Source organism: Pieris napi, chromosome 4, assembly GCF_905475465.1.
Source record: "Pieris napi chromosome 4, ilPieNapi1.2, whole genome shotgun sequence".
NCBI classification, from domain to species: Eukaryota; Metazoa; Arthropoda; class Insecta; order Lepidoptera; family Pieridae; genus Pieris; species Pieris napi.
Genome location: NC_062237.1, coordinates 11,530,063 through 11,545,625, shown reverse-complemented (window position 1 = coordinate 11,545,625; position 15,563 = coordinate 11,530,063). Strand labels below are relative to the sequence as shown.

Below are 15,563 nucleotides of genomic sequence, written 5' to 3'. Positions count from 1 at the left end.
TGAAAAAGGTATTGTTTTTGAAGTTATACTTCTTTAGGCGCGTTATGAAAAATTGATGAGAGTGAAATTGTACGATGCGCGCGCACCGTAACACAAAATTAACAGAATGAAGTTGCTTACGGAAGATGCTACGGCATTGGCATTTGAAAACAACATTCGAATAATAATAGAATTTATGTTACACTTAATGTAAGAGAATAATAATAAAAATTTAATTTTTCAAATGTAAACTGAACTTTATTGACTATGACTCCTTTTCCAGTCTTTGATTATTTAATTGTAATTAATTATTTGCATGCAATCAAAAACTATTTTTAATAATGCCAAAGAAGTATAACTTCTTACGCGCGTACATAAGTACACGCACCCTTTTTTTCTAGTTGTTTAGCCTCTTCCATTTGACATATTAATGATTTTTCTTAATGGTAATTGACTTAATAAATTTTACATAACACTTACAATTTTATAATTGAACTACTGATGCACAAGATACTTTTTGTGCATAGGACAGGTTGAGAAGATGTTGCTTAAAATTGTTAGTGAATGTCGAAAGTTTTAAATTAAGAAACTGGTTGAACGAAAGGGCAAAGAGAAAAAGCATTGAGCGAAAAAAGTGCGTTTTTTGGCGTATTTTGGTATAGTTGTCGAACCGTTGCTCAAGTTTCATCGTACAACTTTGAAGTTTAGTAGCGAAAAGGTTTCATATCATCTTAAGGACATCTTAATGTCATGGTGTAATGGTTGCAGCTCCTTACAAACTTTGTGTAAAAAAAAACATGGCGATTAAAAAGAGTGGCGGAGAGTTTATTGCCAGTTCTTCTCTTCCATTCTACGCCCTTGATTTGAGAACTGGCACTAAATGTAAAATTAGAAGCATTAATTTGTATTTCTTTACTGACGAGTCATAAGTGTACAATGTGCCTATAGGATTAAATGATTTTTGAATTTGGAATTTTTAAGAATGGCGTGATGGATCAGAACAGAAGAACTTTTCAATTCGAACCAGTTTCTTTAGTACAAAAAATCTAACGCTGAACGGTAACTTGTGGGTTAATCATTTATTCAAAGAATTTGCAATTATTCATGTGAAATGTATCAATTGTTATGAAACAGGAACTCTGGTATCATTTTACACGCAATAAGTAAGCTAATACACTGTTTTGCATTGACTAACCTTCGACTATTTTATTTATAAACTTACATTTAACTAACTTACAATTAGATTTATAAATTTTCTGTAATTAACATTTGGCAAATGTAACTTTGTTGTAAGTTTATTATCAAAATATTAAATTATATCAAAACTGTTTTGCGCATTCAAGTAGGGACGCCATAAGTATTTGATAACGTAATAAATTATATATGATAAAGTATTAGTCTCACTTGATTTAGTCCAACGGTTTCTGGTGTACCATAAATTGTATGTCTCAAAATAGACTTTTCCTTTTGGACTTTTGGTGTTAGCCTAAAGATACCATTTGATAGCGACTTAGATGATACAAAAATAAATATTAAACTTTTAAATGAGCTTGACAATATATAAAAATCAATATTATCTGTTTGTACTTCGTTACGTAACGTAAATACAAAGCAGGTAATATAGTTTATTAAGCAACGACCTTATTGCTAACAAACAATTTCTTCTAGACAACCCTAGCAATGGGAATTAAATACCATTACCACTCATAATAATATTAATAAATCGTTACAAAGTCATAATAAAAATAGTTAAAAATTATTTAAAAGAAAATCAAAACAAATTTAAAAAGTTTGGTACCTGTGGCAGTGTACCTTTAACGCTGGCAGCATTTCCTCGCTGTATTGCGATACTTATTCGTTGAGCCAGGAAAGTGCCAGTGCTCTGGGGTCACCGGTACTATCTACTAGGTTAAGAAAATTGTAAATAATGTATACTTCATTGTAAATAAAATAAATAATTCAACATTATATAAATTGTTTATTTTCAAAGAAAGTGGTACATTTAGATAGATTGATTATAAAATCCGCACAATCAGCCATATAAAAATAGGCGTGCAAATGTCATATTAATTTTTATAATAATATTAACATAATGTCATAATAATAAATATTTATAATTGTTACCAAACTACTCGCCCACGCTATAAAGGCACCTTGGGATAATTAATATACTGTATAACCAAATTAGCAAAATATAAAATTATAAGTAACACTAGAATTATAATATACTAAACTATATTATAAAAAAATTATAATAAATAAATTTAATCCTAAGGATACTGAATCAAATTAATATAGTAAGCTAATTACAAGGTAGCAAGATAAATGCCCAAGTATGAGATTCTTTAAACAATTAAAATAATTAAATTAAAATTATTAATAAAAAGCGCGAAAGCGATTGTATATTATATTTAGGCACATAGATCCGAACTCACTTAAATTTTACATGTACAAGCCAAGGCAGTACATGGCTCACTCAGGCTTTCTTAGTTTTATAAGCGTAACTAAATCATGGGAGTTACGCCCCGAGAGTATAGCCAGTGGCGTAGCTACCAAGGGGCTAGGCGGGGCAGTGCCCCGGGGCCCTCAAACTCAGGGGGCCCTCGAATCCTCACCAGAAGTTCCGATCATTCTGAACTTTTGGAAATTTCTCCCATTTTCAAAATAAATATGACTAGTTGCAACCCCACTTTAATCAAGACATTAATTTGAGAGAAACTCAAAAGTTATGCCTAGTGATATGTGCATTTTATTATTCTTCGATGTTCGTTTAATAAATCGTGTAAATCATTTTTAAAGTATTTGTATATTTCATATTTTTATTTGATTAAACCTAATAAACATTGATTAAACATAGCAGTGGGCCCCCATTTTTTAATTTGCCCCAGGGCCCTTGGTCACCTAGCTACGCCACTGAGTATAGCCTGTTACATTGCATTCATTCGTTACATAGCAATTAAAATTTAATTAATTCGCTTATATTCAATTGTACGCGAGTGCTTTATATAGAGTAAATTTAAAATCCTCTTATCTAAACCACCCGATGACCAAAGAACCGTACACTACAAATAAAATAAAAACATGCATTCGGTTTACGCAATATTCAATGTTTAGGAACTTACAATGTTCCTGTATACATTCCAATGAAATGAGTCGGCTGTATTTATAGTATAGTTCGAGTGGCCTTTGATTCGGGCATATGTTATATATAACGGACGTTAATGACTATATAATTGTAAAAAATTCTATTAATTTAAAAAACAGTAGCGCTCCAAACTTTGAGGTCTGGGCCTCACACGCCATCGACTCTGGGTCTAAGGAATGAATCACGATTCCTTCGCCGTTCGAGCGAATGATAAATGCGCTCATAAAGAAAGTCCATTGGTGCACAGCTGATCGAACCTACGACCTCAGGGATTAGAATTGTGTAATCATTATGCCTACACTGCTCGGACTGCTATTTATAATATATAATTACGATTATAAACGTTAGAAGTTATATAATTTTATTTTCCAGTACCTCATAGTTATGAATAGGTATCACTTTCTAAGTCTACTTCTTTCTCTAATATATATACATAGCCTTCTGTGTGACACATGACACACACATGTTTTTTTATTTATTGGTGTTATAAAATATTTTGACGAATTATATACACATATAATTTATACGAAAAGAATAGCCTTTTTTCTTTCCTAACCTTTTTTGTGCCATGCCTTACCTATTATACGTATGTAACATACATAATTTATATATATAATAATACTAGCCGTTTCGCGCCCGCTTTGCTGGACGAATTAAAATAAATTTTATGTTTCATTATTTTATTTTTTTTCATATTTTTATTATTCTTCTTTTTAACTTCCCGCTAAGAAAATTGAAATATTTCGAAAATCGAGTTTTTAACAGATGTTGACGTTTTGCGGTTCTAGGAAGCCTTATTTGTTTTTATTAGCGGGAAAAATTTTCATAAAAGTAAAACAGAAATAAAAAAATGAAAGAACGTTGGAATTAAAAAAATAAATAGCCATAACCCATCTAGGAAAAATTTCGCATCGAATGGTGGTAGTTTCATGTCGATACGATCAGTGGTTTAGGCGTGAAAGAGCCTCAAACGTACACCATTTTCTTTTTATATATATAGATATATAGATAAATTAAATTGTTCACTTAAAACATTTAAATGATAGGTTTAAGGAAGAAATCACTAGGAAATTGTTATACATATTTAGTAAATTTTCAAAACATTATGAAAAACTTCAAATTTTAATAAAGATTTTTCTATATTAGTTTAGTGAGATGCTTGATGCTTGCTGGACAGAAATTTAATATTAGGTTACAATTTGGTTAGCTTCAGTCTCAAATCTCCACGTTGTTTTATACCCAGCTGATTTCGAACAATCAAATTGCCCCCCTGTGGGGCGTGGGCCCCACGTTGGGAAACACTTCTCTATAGCATATATGCTACAGTCACATTACCTCCTTAGTAAACACTCTCCTAGAATAGAAAATTAATTCGCTTTAAATACTCCTTAGGGAGCGTTCAAGTATTAAGTAATGAATTTTGGAGGGAGCCCCCTCCCTTGGTGTAAAGGCCTTTTGTAAAACGTTACGATGCGGGGAGGGGATTGAATTACGCGTTATTGTTAATATTATTTGACTTTCCAGTACTTTACAAAACGTAATTGTAACTTTTAGGTATAAAGAGTCACTAGGTGATCACGAAACGTTTTATTATACTTCTTACAGAAAAACGTTACGGCGCGTTACACGGGGGGGGGGGGGGGGGGGGTTGTCAATAATCTACAAAAATTACGTGACGTAATACTTGAACGCTCCCTTATTCATAAAATATGAATAATTCTAATTACCCCGTATAAAGTATGCGTCGTATTACAGCGTAAATACAATTTGACAAAAAGGGACATTTTAGTTTGGACTTTTCTTATAAAAACTTTCATTGTCAACAATATTTTGCTACCATGTCGCCCCAAATTATGCTTATCTCTGAGTAATCTTGGCTAAAATCAAGGTCGGCTTATTAAAAACTGATTATGATAGATTATAATCATTGTTAATTTGTCAGTTTTTGAACCGTCTCCGTGTCATGGTTAACGCACATGACGTCATTTTCGAGTTAACTAATAATTATATTAAAATAAATTCAGTGGCGTTACAACCTCTTTAGGTCTGGGCCTTAGATTTCTGAATCTGGTTCTAGATTTTTCAATCTAATAGGCAAGTAGGTGATCAGCCTCCTGTGTCTGACACACGCCCTCGACTTTCCTCACGATGTTTGCCTTCACCGTGCGAGCGATACTTATATTAATAATAATTAAGCCTCATTAATTCCTTGAAAAATTTACATTAAATACGCATAATCTTAATATATATATTTCTTGTGTGCGTGTGTATGTGACTGAACTCCTCCTAAACGACTGGACCAATTTTGATGAAATTTTTTGTGTGTCTTCAAGGGGATCTGGGAATGGTTTAGATTCACAAATCAGCCCGCCAGATGTTAAGGGTAGTCCACCCCTAAATTTTTATTTTTAGTTTTTAGACAAAATTTTTAATTTCTATTTTTTTATGATACAGCATTAAAAAATACATACAACCCCTAACTTTCACCCCTCTACGATCAACCCCTATTTTTTTATTATAAATGATATACATGGCGAAACGACGTTTGCCGGATCAGCTAGTATATATATATATTTTTCAAGGACCTCTTATTGAGTATAGGCCTCCTCCAATTGGCTCCATCTCTCTTTACTTAATTACATACTGCCTTTAACAACAAACAAACTTGCTCTTCTACTGTAAAAATAAAACCACTTCCATCAGTCTTCCCAAACTGCAATTCCCAAACTGCAATATATCCAGAACTGGATATATTGCAGTTTGGGAACCTTTTTACATACTCTATGTACAATGAAATGAATATTTACTTTGTAAAGTATTACTTATACTATTTTTAATTATTGTGAATGTGAAGACTACGTGGATCATTGTTTTTTATTTATTGTATCCTTTTCTCAGTTTTAGTCATAGTCTGACAGTTTGAGTAATTTATGCGGCCTACCCAAATGTCTTGTCTTTGGACTTGACAGGTCCACTCAATCTGTGTGGTTCTTTCCTCAAAAGACCATTTCAGACTACAATCTACATGGTCTTCACATAATCTTGTTAGTTATGTCTGGACTTTAAAAGAGACTGTGACCTCTGAGTTTGTTTCGGCGTTTCTTCTCAGAGTAGTCAGATAGGAAACGTCGATCTCATCTAGTTTAAAAAAAATGTTTGACGTGTAAAAGTGTTTGTAAAAACCTACTTACAGAAATAAATCATTTATCTGGTGGAAACAGATAACAACGAGCGTATTCGGAATCGGTGACTGCTGACGGAGGGCATTTTGTGAGCTCCACTGAGCAGATGCCTTTGGGATCTGAAACACTTTTCAGCCGCATTGAAGCAATCATTTCTTAGAGAGAAAGGATTACCGCCTACTTGCTTAGAAAATCAAACAAACTTCAAATTTGTAATAATAATAATAATTTATTTTTTGCAAGAATATGGTACAAAATGTTAAGGTGATACAATCGTAAATCGTTCACATATTCTGCCACACACGATGGCGCGCAAATTTGTCTTAAAGAATTTCACATTATTATTCAAAGTCAATTCTTATATTAACTAGTCTATTATATTATATACATCATTGGCTTTATATCAATTACAGTGTTTCATGCAAATAATCATTTATTGAATAGTACATTTTTTCTAAAAGTAGTTCACTAAGTCGCTTTTTAAAGAATCTAGACGGAAGATCTTTTAATTCTTTTGGTAATTTATTGTAGACTTTAATTGCCATACAAAAGCTGTTTTTCCGAAACAGTTCCAGATTGATTTTTGGCACAGCCAATTTCTCCTCATGTCTACTTCTTACTTCAACTTCTACATTCGACTTAAAAATATGTATGTTTCTGTGCACGAATAAGGATATCTCTAAAATATACATGGAAGAGATAAAATTTTGAGCTTCTTAAATAAAGGTACGCAACTATCAAGACAGTTTGCTCCACAAATTGCTCTAATACATTTCTTTTGAGCCTTAAATACCCTATTTACTTCGATATATAGGTACTATAATATATCGAAGTAAATAGGTATAGGTACTCATTTTAACATGGTTTTAAAGTTTTAAGAGCTTTTTTATGACATACCTAAACCTAATTGAATATTTTCGATGCGGAAACTTATTTACAACAGTTATTGAATTAGATTGATCTATTTTAACCAAGACAATCTAGATCATTGCACTAGTATGACCGGTCACTGGTCCATACTGATCTGCGTAGGTGCAATAGGAAGAAACCAATAAAATCTAATATCACAGCCAAGAATCTTGCGTCGCTTAAAAATACAAATAACCTGATTAACTTGTATTAAATAAGTAAGTTAAATAAGTCTGTTCGAAGTATTTTACGTTAGTGCTAAGAATGATTGTATCAAAAACTTATTGGTATATGTTTTTGTTCACTTATTGTTCACTCTTGTCAATTTATGGTCGCCTGTTAGGGCAGGAGTGTTCTTATAAATAAATAAATAAATAATAAAATAAAAAATGTTAAGCCACAAGCTAATTGAAATTTGGCAATGGGCTTGTCTTGTAACATTAAAGACAACACAATGGAGACCACCCCTGAAAAGAAGAGTGAGAAAAAAAGGTGGACTTGATAGAAATAGCAGGAAAAGACTGGCAAACTATTGGCAAAGATAAGAGATATCTGAAAAGGGTTGGAGGAGGCCTTGACCCATGAGGTTTCCATATCCACAGGCGACTAACATCTATCTCTTTCAGCAGAGCGTAAACACTATTTGACAGAAAGAGAAAAAGAGCAATTAGAGCGATACACTATTGCTAAATACATTATTAATTAGGTATGTCCCATTTATGCCAAAATTTTAAAAATAAATTTCCACCCGTGCGAAGCCGGGACGGGCCGCTAGTAAATGATATTTTAATTTGATATCATCAAAACTCTCTCATTATTAGCTCTGACAATATATTTTTATATAAGGTTTGCGTCTGTTATTACGTTTTTTACGCTTTATGAACACAATAACGTCAATAAAAATTTAAATAGTATCGTTGCATGCTTTCATATCTTAGAATAATACCATAATAATATTTACCACTGAAGTTTAATCAACAATAATTATTGAGTAGTTTTAGTGCTAGTTAGATTAGTAACAAATCATTATTTATATATTATTAAACTCACGTAATCATCATAAGCTCATAAAAATCAGGAGAAACACGTGGAAAACCAAAACAATCATAGTATAGTGATACCCCGACGTCCGGCGTTCCAGAACAGCCCTGCGATTCTGTAACTCACTCTCACTCACAAAGCGACCGCCGATGCGAAAACCGCTGTGTGAGTTCGAAAAGTGAGTTACAGAATCGCAGGGCTGAGCGTTTTAGCAATTTTTGCCGCCCACCACCATGTGGAACCAGCTACCCGCTTCGCATCGCTTCAGCATTAAGGCCCTATCCCAGCACGAATTGCTGTGCCAGTGTCTCGGGGTGGACAGCGGTGCGCAGTAGAAAGCTGGAGCACTGAGGCGCGCCGGCCCGTAATAACAATTAGTTATGTAAAACATTAAATTAATGTGATTTTATCAAATTTTTTAAATGACATGGATACTTGGCTTGCGATAAAATGTGTCGTGTAAATTTCTATATACATTTTCGTCATAAAATGAATTCAAAGTCTTAAGAATTGGCTATGTTTGGATTTTTTTTCTATCGAGCGAAGTTATATCGTGTATCGATCTTTCAAAATGGATAAATAAATTACTCAACTCCACCATATATTTTTTCCATTCGCCCTACTTCAAGAAACAATGACGAAAAATGGAAAGAAACAATGTACTTTTTTCGAGTTTGGCGACCGGATAGAGCCTTAAGGCTTAAAAGTTAAATCTATGTCACTTTGAAATAAGACATTTAATTAAGGCAATTAGACGACAAGTCGTTTTAAGGCACGTAGTTGCTACTTTATCATAATTCTCACAAAGTAGATATCGTAGCATGATTCATATGGCATGGTATTTAGACTTAATAAGAATATAATTAAATTATATTTTCTATGTTTCAATGCTGACAGACAAGAACCTTGGTGAGTGCGAAAACCAGTATTTAATTTGTTTGTCTCCTTCTTCACCACCAATTTGTACCATAAACCTTGAAAATAATTATGATAGTTAAATGGTAACATTATTTCCTGTTTCAATTAAACGAAATCTTTATATATATAATTCTTCTGTGAGTGTGTATGTCACTGAACTTCTCTCAAACGATTGGACCGATTTTGATGAAATTTTTTGTGTGTGTTCAAGGGGATCTGGGAATGGTTTAGATTCACAAATCAGCCCGGCAGGTGGCGCTGCAGTCGGTACTTTCATACTTTAATATCCTAATAGCTTGAAATATCATGCAGGACAACGTCTGTGGGGTCCACTAGTAAATTTATAATAAAATAATTTTTGCGTAAACATGAAAACTGTTTCTTCTGAATTATTTTTTTTTAGGTTTACATACAAGAAAAAGAACTCGGATTTAATTGTTCTTTGACTTTCTTAAAAGGATCCAAATAGAATGCATCTTTTGGATGTTAATAATCAAATCAGGGCCAGTATATTGATATTAAATCATATCAGAGGGCTGGATGAATCTATAAGTGTGAGATTCTAAACGAAACTATGATTTAGATCCAATTATAGTATTTTCCAATTCGACTTAGGGTCAGAAAAGAGCGTACCAATTCTTGTAAGGCCGGCAACGCACTTGCGAGCTCTCTGGCAATGTGAGTGTCCATGGGCGGTATCACTTAATCAGATGAGCCTCCTGCCCGTTTGCCTTAAAACCAGCATGACTACGACCTGAAACAAACTGCGATAGGCGTGACGCCAGACGAGTTCTATTGCTCAGGTGCTGCGTGAGCTTATGTCATTCCTATACAGGTAGTGCGTCACGCCGTCAAAAACAGGTCGTCAGGGTCAATGTTTACTGAGGTTTCACCGATATGGAGGTACGATTTGAAAATATCCCTTCTTCGATGAAAGAAAATACTGAGCATAATTTTTCCACACTGTTCATGTATTCTCAATAAACGATCGACTTATATTTATAAAACCACTATCAGACCGGCCAAGCGTTGCTGTGGCTAAGGTTTTAGTTATATTCGATAGTAGTAACGTATTCAAGGGAAACGGTAGAACACCAGTCATGGGGACCACCATGCTTTTTTGGTGGTTATGCCATTAAATTGTAGCTTATGTGAAACGTTGGTACTTTCTACACAGCGCCATCTGTTAGAATTGTATCAAATAATAAACAAATACTTGCAATCAAATAATATTGCGGGTATAAATTAAGATGTAAAGGATAGCTTAAAAGGAGATCTTTTAAGGTAACTACATACGGTGTGCAAATTTGATTGATATCGGTTCGGTAGTTTAGGAGTCCATAGCGGACAAACAACGTGACACGTAATTTATATATATTAAGATATACCTCATCTTAAACCTTCAGGGTTGTGTTACCAGGGCCTCAGCAGTACAGGTGAACCATTCTATTAATAATCACTAACTTATTACCTAGTCAATATAACAGAGATAAATTTTGTGTAAGCAATTTAAAACTAAAAAAACATGTCCCAAAATACATTTTTGATATATACGAAGCCTTTTAAGTCGGTAGCGAGTTCGTAAATGCCTGTTTTTACTGACAATCGCAAGTCACCTTGACCGCTTGAGGTAATCGATAACCTGCACTGTCTGGGAGACTTATATACACTTGTATTTTTATTATTATGATTGTTGATGTGGAACATGGTGTAATGGCTGCAGCTCCTTACATTGTGTAAACCAAAAAACTTGGCGATTAAAAATAGTGGCGGAGAGTTTCTTGCTATTGTTCCATTCTACGCCCTTGATTTGAGAACAGGCAGTAAATGTAAAATTAGAAGCATTTAATATGTATTTCTTTTTTGACGTTCAGAAGTCTTTGTGTTACCTATATGAATAAATGATTTTGACTTTTGATCATATTTATTGTATTGCGAGTAACTTCTTTTGGTTTCCTCTCCGTAACTGGAAGTTGGCCGTCTCCCAATTAAATCTTAAAATGTTACTATATAAATAAAAATGATTCGCAAAATATGTTGCTGTTCAAAACTCGTAGACGGCTGGGCCAATTCGAGTATTTTTTTTTATTCCTTGTATTCTGAGGATTAGTATTCTGAGTGATACAAATTGGAAAATCTTTGTTCCGGAAATAGAATAACCTCTATGGGGTAGCAAAATGTTCCATATGTTGGTATATTGTAACTTCTAAAAGGTATGCTAAGCCAACATATTAAGGCGAAACGAAGTCCGCGGGGGCAGGTAGTGCTCCTATGTAATTTTATGTAATAGATCTCGGGTATTATTAGAAATATAATCATATAATCGTATTCTGTTAATTTAATAGCATTATATAATTTAATTAATGAAGTTGTATTATAATTATTTTAATAAAACATAGGATATAATCAAATGCGCTATATAATCTTTAGAAATAAATATTAGAACAATTTTTTGGTACTTACGTATTAATGCCACCACGGCGAAAATTCTGGTATTTTTTTGGTTAGGTTAGTATATTAATATTTTACTTAATAACTGTTTCCGGATACCAGAATTTTTGCCCTACCCAGTACCCATTTTTTATTTAGATACTTGTTTCATCATATATATAACTTCTAGGTGCGTTCCGAAGCATCGGAGAGAAAACAGCATCCCTCTTCGAGAGGAAGAAGAAGGATGCTGAGCAGCTCGCCCAAGAGAAAGCAGCTGAGGCCGCCCACGTTGTCGAAGAGCAGGTGAAGAAGACTGGTGAACTGATCGCTGGTGCTGAGAAGAGCGCTAATGATGCTGCTAACTCAGGTATCTGTAGTAATGTAATAAATTTCCATACAAACATTATATTTATTATTCATCCCAAAACTTCACCTGCATTCAATTCATCAAAATCTTAACGGTTTTCTGATAAGCTCCGCTGGCTCTTTGACCAAAGATGTGTCCTGGTTTTCGAAACCAGAAACTTTCCCTTTACTATAGGATTTTCGGCCAGTTCTTGGCTTTCAGCTGCATCAAGCTCTCCTCCATTTGATCCAGCGATAACATATAGCTTTATATGTGTTTAATTTTTTAATTGTATAAATTCCTTATCCGTTTAAAAAATCACACCGTTATTTATTAACAACAGTCTACTGATATCCGTGGATTAATAAGCCATTTTGAACTGTATTTTGATTATTATTACGAGTTTATAATACTTCGGATTAAACGAAAATCTCACGATTTCTTTTTTAGGTATGCTAAAAATCTATGCAGATTGCTAAAAGTAGTAATGTAAATAATGTATTTATATTCGTTAGTCATATAATGAGTTTAGTGTAATAAGAAGTTCCAATGATAGTTTTGTTTAATATTAAACATATATTATCATAAATCCTGTCTACGCTATCTATAGTTGTATTATTCCATATTTATTTCGTAATGAGTAACTAATGTTGAGCAATTATCGGTGACACCAAATATTATGATAATTCAAAAGTGTATTAACACGTTCGTATGTTTTTAATATTCATATTACGAATAAAACAAATGAGTATTTCATTATAGTAAAATAGTACATTATCTTCGATGTTCCGATTAAAGGTATAAATATTAAACAATATTATTATTTAAGCTTATTTACCGGAAACAGTCTTACAACAATTCTTTTAATTAAGTGTTATTTCGTCTCTTTCTGGTGTTTGATGTAAAGAGGAACGTTATATACACAAGCTTTTTTCTTATGGTGCCTCTATTACTGAAGTCCGGCTGTCAGTCTCGTGAAGCGTGTCTTGTCCTGTGCCAGATGCAGCAACTCTTCTGCAGTCGCAATACCAGTAACATATCCTTCTAACAACACGCCGTTTAGGGAGCGTTCAAGTATTACGTAACGCAATTTTTAGAGATTATTGACCCCCCCCATGTAACGTTATTTAGTACCCAAGTATAGTAAAATGTTTCGTGACCACCTAGTGACTTTTTAATTACTATTATGCGATGTAAGTCGAAAAAAATATTAACAATAACGCGTAATTTAATCCCCGCCCCGCATCGTAACGTTTTACAAAAGGACACCCCCCCCCCCCCTTCCAAAATATGTTACGTAATAAATGAACGCTGTCTTACCCTAGATTTTACCCATTATAATTATTTGAATGGGGTGGTAATGCATGGCGTAATATATGACACATAAGGTTACAGTTTATTAAATGCCATTTTCTAGAGATCACGTAATAATGGGTGAACCGAGTTTGGGATTACCCATCCATATCGTTTTATAAAATTACTAGTGGACCCGACAGACGTTGTCCTGCATGATATTTCAAGCAATTAGTAAAGCAAAGTATGAAAGTACCGTACATCCGGCGGGCTGATTTGTGAATCTAAACCATTCCCAGATCCCCTTGAACACACACAAAAAATTTCATCAAATCGGTCCAGTCGTTTGAGAGAAGTTCAGTGACATACACACTCACAGAAGAATTATATATATAAAGATTATGGATTAAATACAGCAGCTGATAAAGTGAGACATACTCGCTAATTACAAACATTTCCAGCATCTGAAACGAAGCAATCGGCTATTGATGCTCTTGACAAGGAGCTGTCGAAGGTGTCCTTAGCTGCTGGTGAGGCCAAGGACGCGGCAGCGAAGGCAGTAGCTGACGGCAAGAAGGTCGTTGACACCACCAAAGGTAATTTAGGATATAGGTTGAAATACATTCATTCTAATAGGTTATATGTTATGAAATATACGTAGTAATATCGGTTTGAAAGTCAGGTCTCAAGCATGGAAAAATGTACTGGGTTAAATTGTGAGATATAAGCTGGGGTATTGTAAAAATGATTATAATAGGTTGGGGAAAAAGATTCTTCGCATTTTTTAAGAAAATTCAAAACATTTTTTAATATAGTTTATTTACATTTAACTAAAGTATGTAGGTACCATTTTGTTCGATAACTTTTTGCCATTATTTAGGTAGGGACATGATCCCATTGCTATATAAATTTTGGGGCTTCTGATCAAAATACTGCGATAATTGGTTTTGGCAGTCCTCTCGTGATGATAACCTGACACTGCCTAAAGAATACTGAAGAGACTGAAACAGGTGGAAATCTGAAGGTGCAAGGTCAGGACTATACGTCGGATGCATTATCACCTCCCAGCCAAGCTCTCTTAGTTTTTGCTGAGTGGCCAAAGATGTGTGAGGTCTAGCGTTATCATGATGAAAAACCACACCCCTTCTGGTGATTAATTCTGGCCGCTTTCGCTCAACTTCTTGCTTCAATCTCATCAGTTGTTAGCAGTAGAGTTCAGAATCGATGGTCCTGCCTGGTGGTAACAGCTCATAATGAATAATGCCCTTCCAATCCCACCACACACACAGCGTCACCTTGTTGCGAGTTATGCCGGGTTTCGCCACAGTCTGTGAAGCCTGACCGGCCTTTGACCACGACCTTTTTCGCACGTTCTTGTCGTACGTGATCCACTTTTCATCATCAGTTATCAGCTTCTTCAAAAATGGTTCGGTTTCATTAAGTCGTAATAAAGAATCAAAAATGAGTACACAGTTCATTAGGTTTCTTACAGTGAGCTCGTGAGGTATTGAGCTTTTTTGTGTACCCAGTTTTTTTCAAATGCGCCAAAACTGTTTTGTGGTCAATTCCCCGTTCTTCAGCTACGTCGTAACTACTGATATGCCGATCTTGCTCCACTTTTTCAAAAATTGCATCCATTTTATCTGTCATAGGGCGACCAGAGCGACTTGGATCTTTGACATCAAAATTTCCGGATTGAAAACGCTTAAACCAAATTTGTGCTACTCTCACAGACACTGCACTAGGTCCATAAACATCGCAAAAAAATTTGCGGCTTGTGTTGCATTTTGACCTTTTTTGTAGTAAAATTTTAAAACTTATCGAATTTCTTCATTCGATTCACTCATCTTGACGGTTAGAAAAATAAATAAAAAACAGTCATTATCCTAATTTGATTTTGAAATTATCTTCTTTAAAATCTCAACTTTCCTTGATAACAAAACCAGCCAGATACATATAGTATAGCCAAAGAGATTTTCATACAAGTTCATACATACTATAATGCGAAAAGACTTTTTCCCCAACCTAATATATAAAAATAAATCGGGTTTTCCTTCCTGACGCTATAACTCCAGAACGCACGAACCGATTTCCACGGTTTTGCATTCGTTGGAAACGTCTCGGGCTCCGTGAGGTTTATAGCAAAGAAAATTCAGGAAAAATTTCATCAGAAAAGCGGGTTCACCAAACGAAATGTTACATAAAACGAAGCCATCTGGAGGCGAAACGGAGTTCGCCGAGTTTGCTAGTGATTATATATATGTTAACGTAAAATTGTAAACACCGTTAGATTGTAATCTATCTCGCGAGATTATAA

At 34.2% G+C, this 15,563-nt stretch overlaps 1 protein-coding gene across 50 annotated transcripts in view; it reads left to right on the top strand.

Moving 5' to 3' along the window:
* The window catches only part of LOC125049047 (perilipin-4), a 33,296-nt gene that overhangs the window by 5,433 nt on the left and 12,300 nt on the right, over positions 1-15,563 (top strand). For 49 of the 50 annotated variants that reach the window (XM_047648063.1, XM_047648102.1, XM_047648095.1 and 46 more), the window contains 3 exons: positions 9,154-9,165; positions 11,795-11,974; positions 13,708-13,842. In XM_047648063.1, the coding sequence (XP_047504019.1) occupies positions 9,154-9,165; positions 11,795-11,974; positions 13,708-13,842 (327 nt within the window). The remainder of the gene's footprint in view (positions 1-9,153; positions 9,166-11,794; positions 11,975-13,707; positions 13,843-15,563) is intronic. The other variant, XM_047648064.1, reaches the window with a different exon arrangement.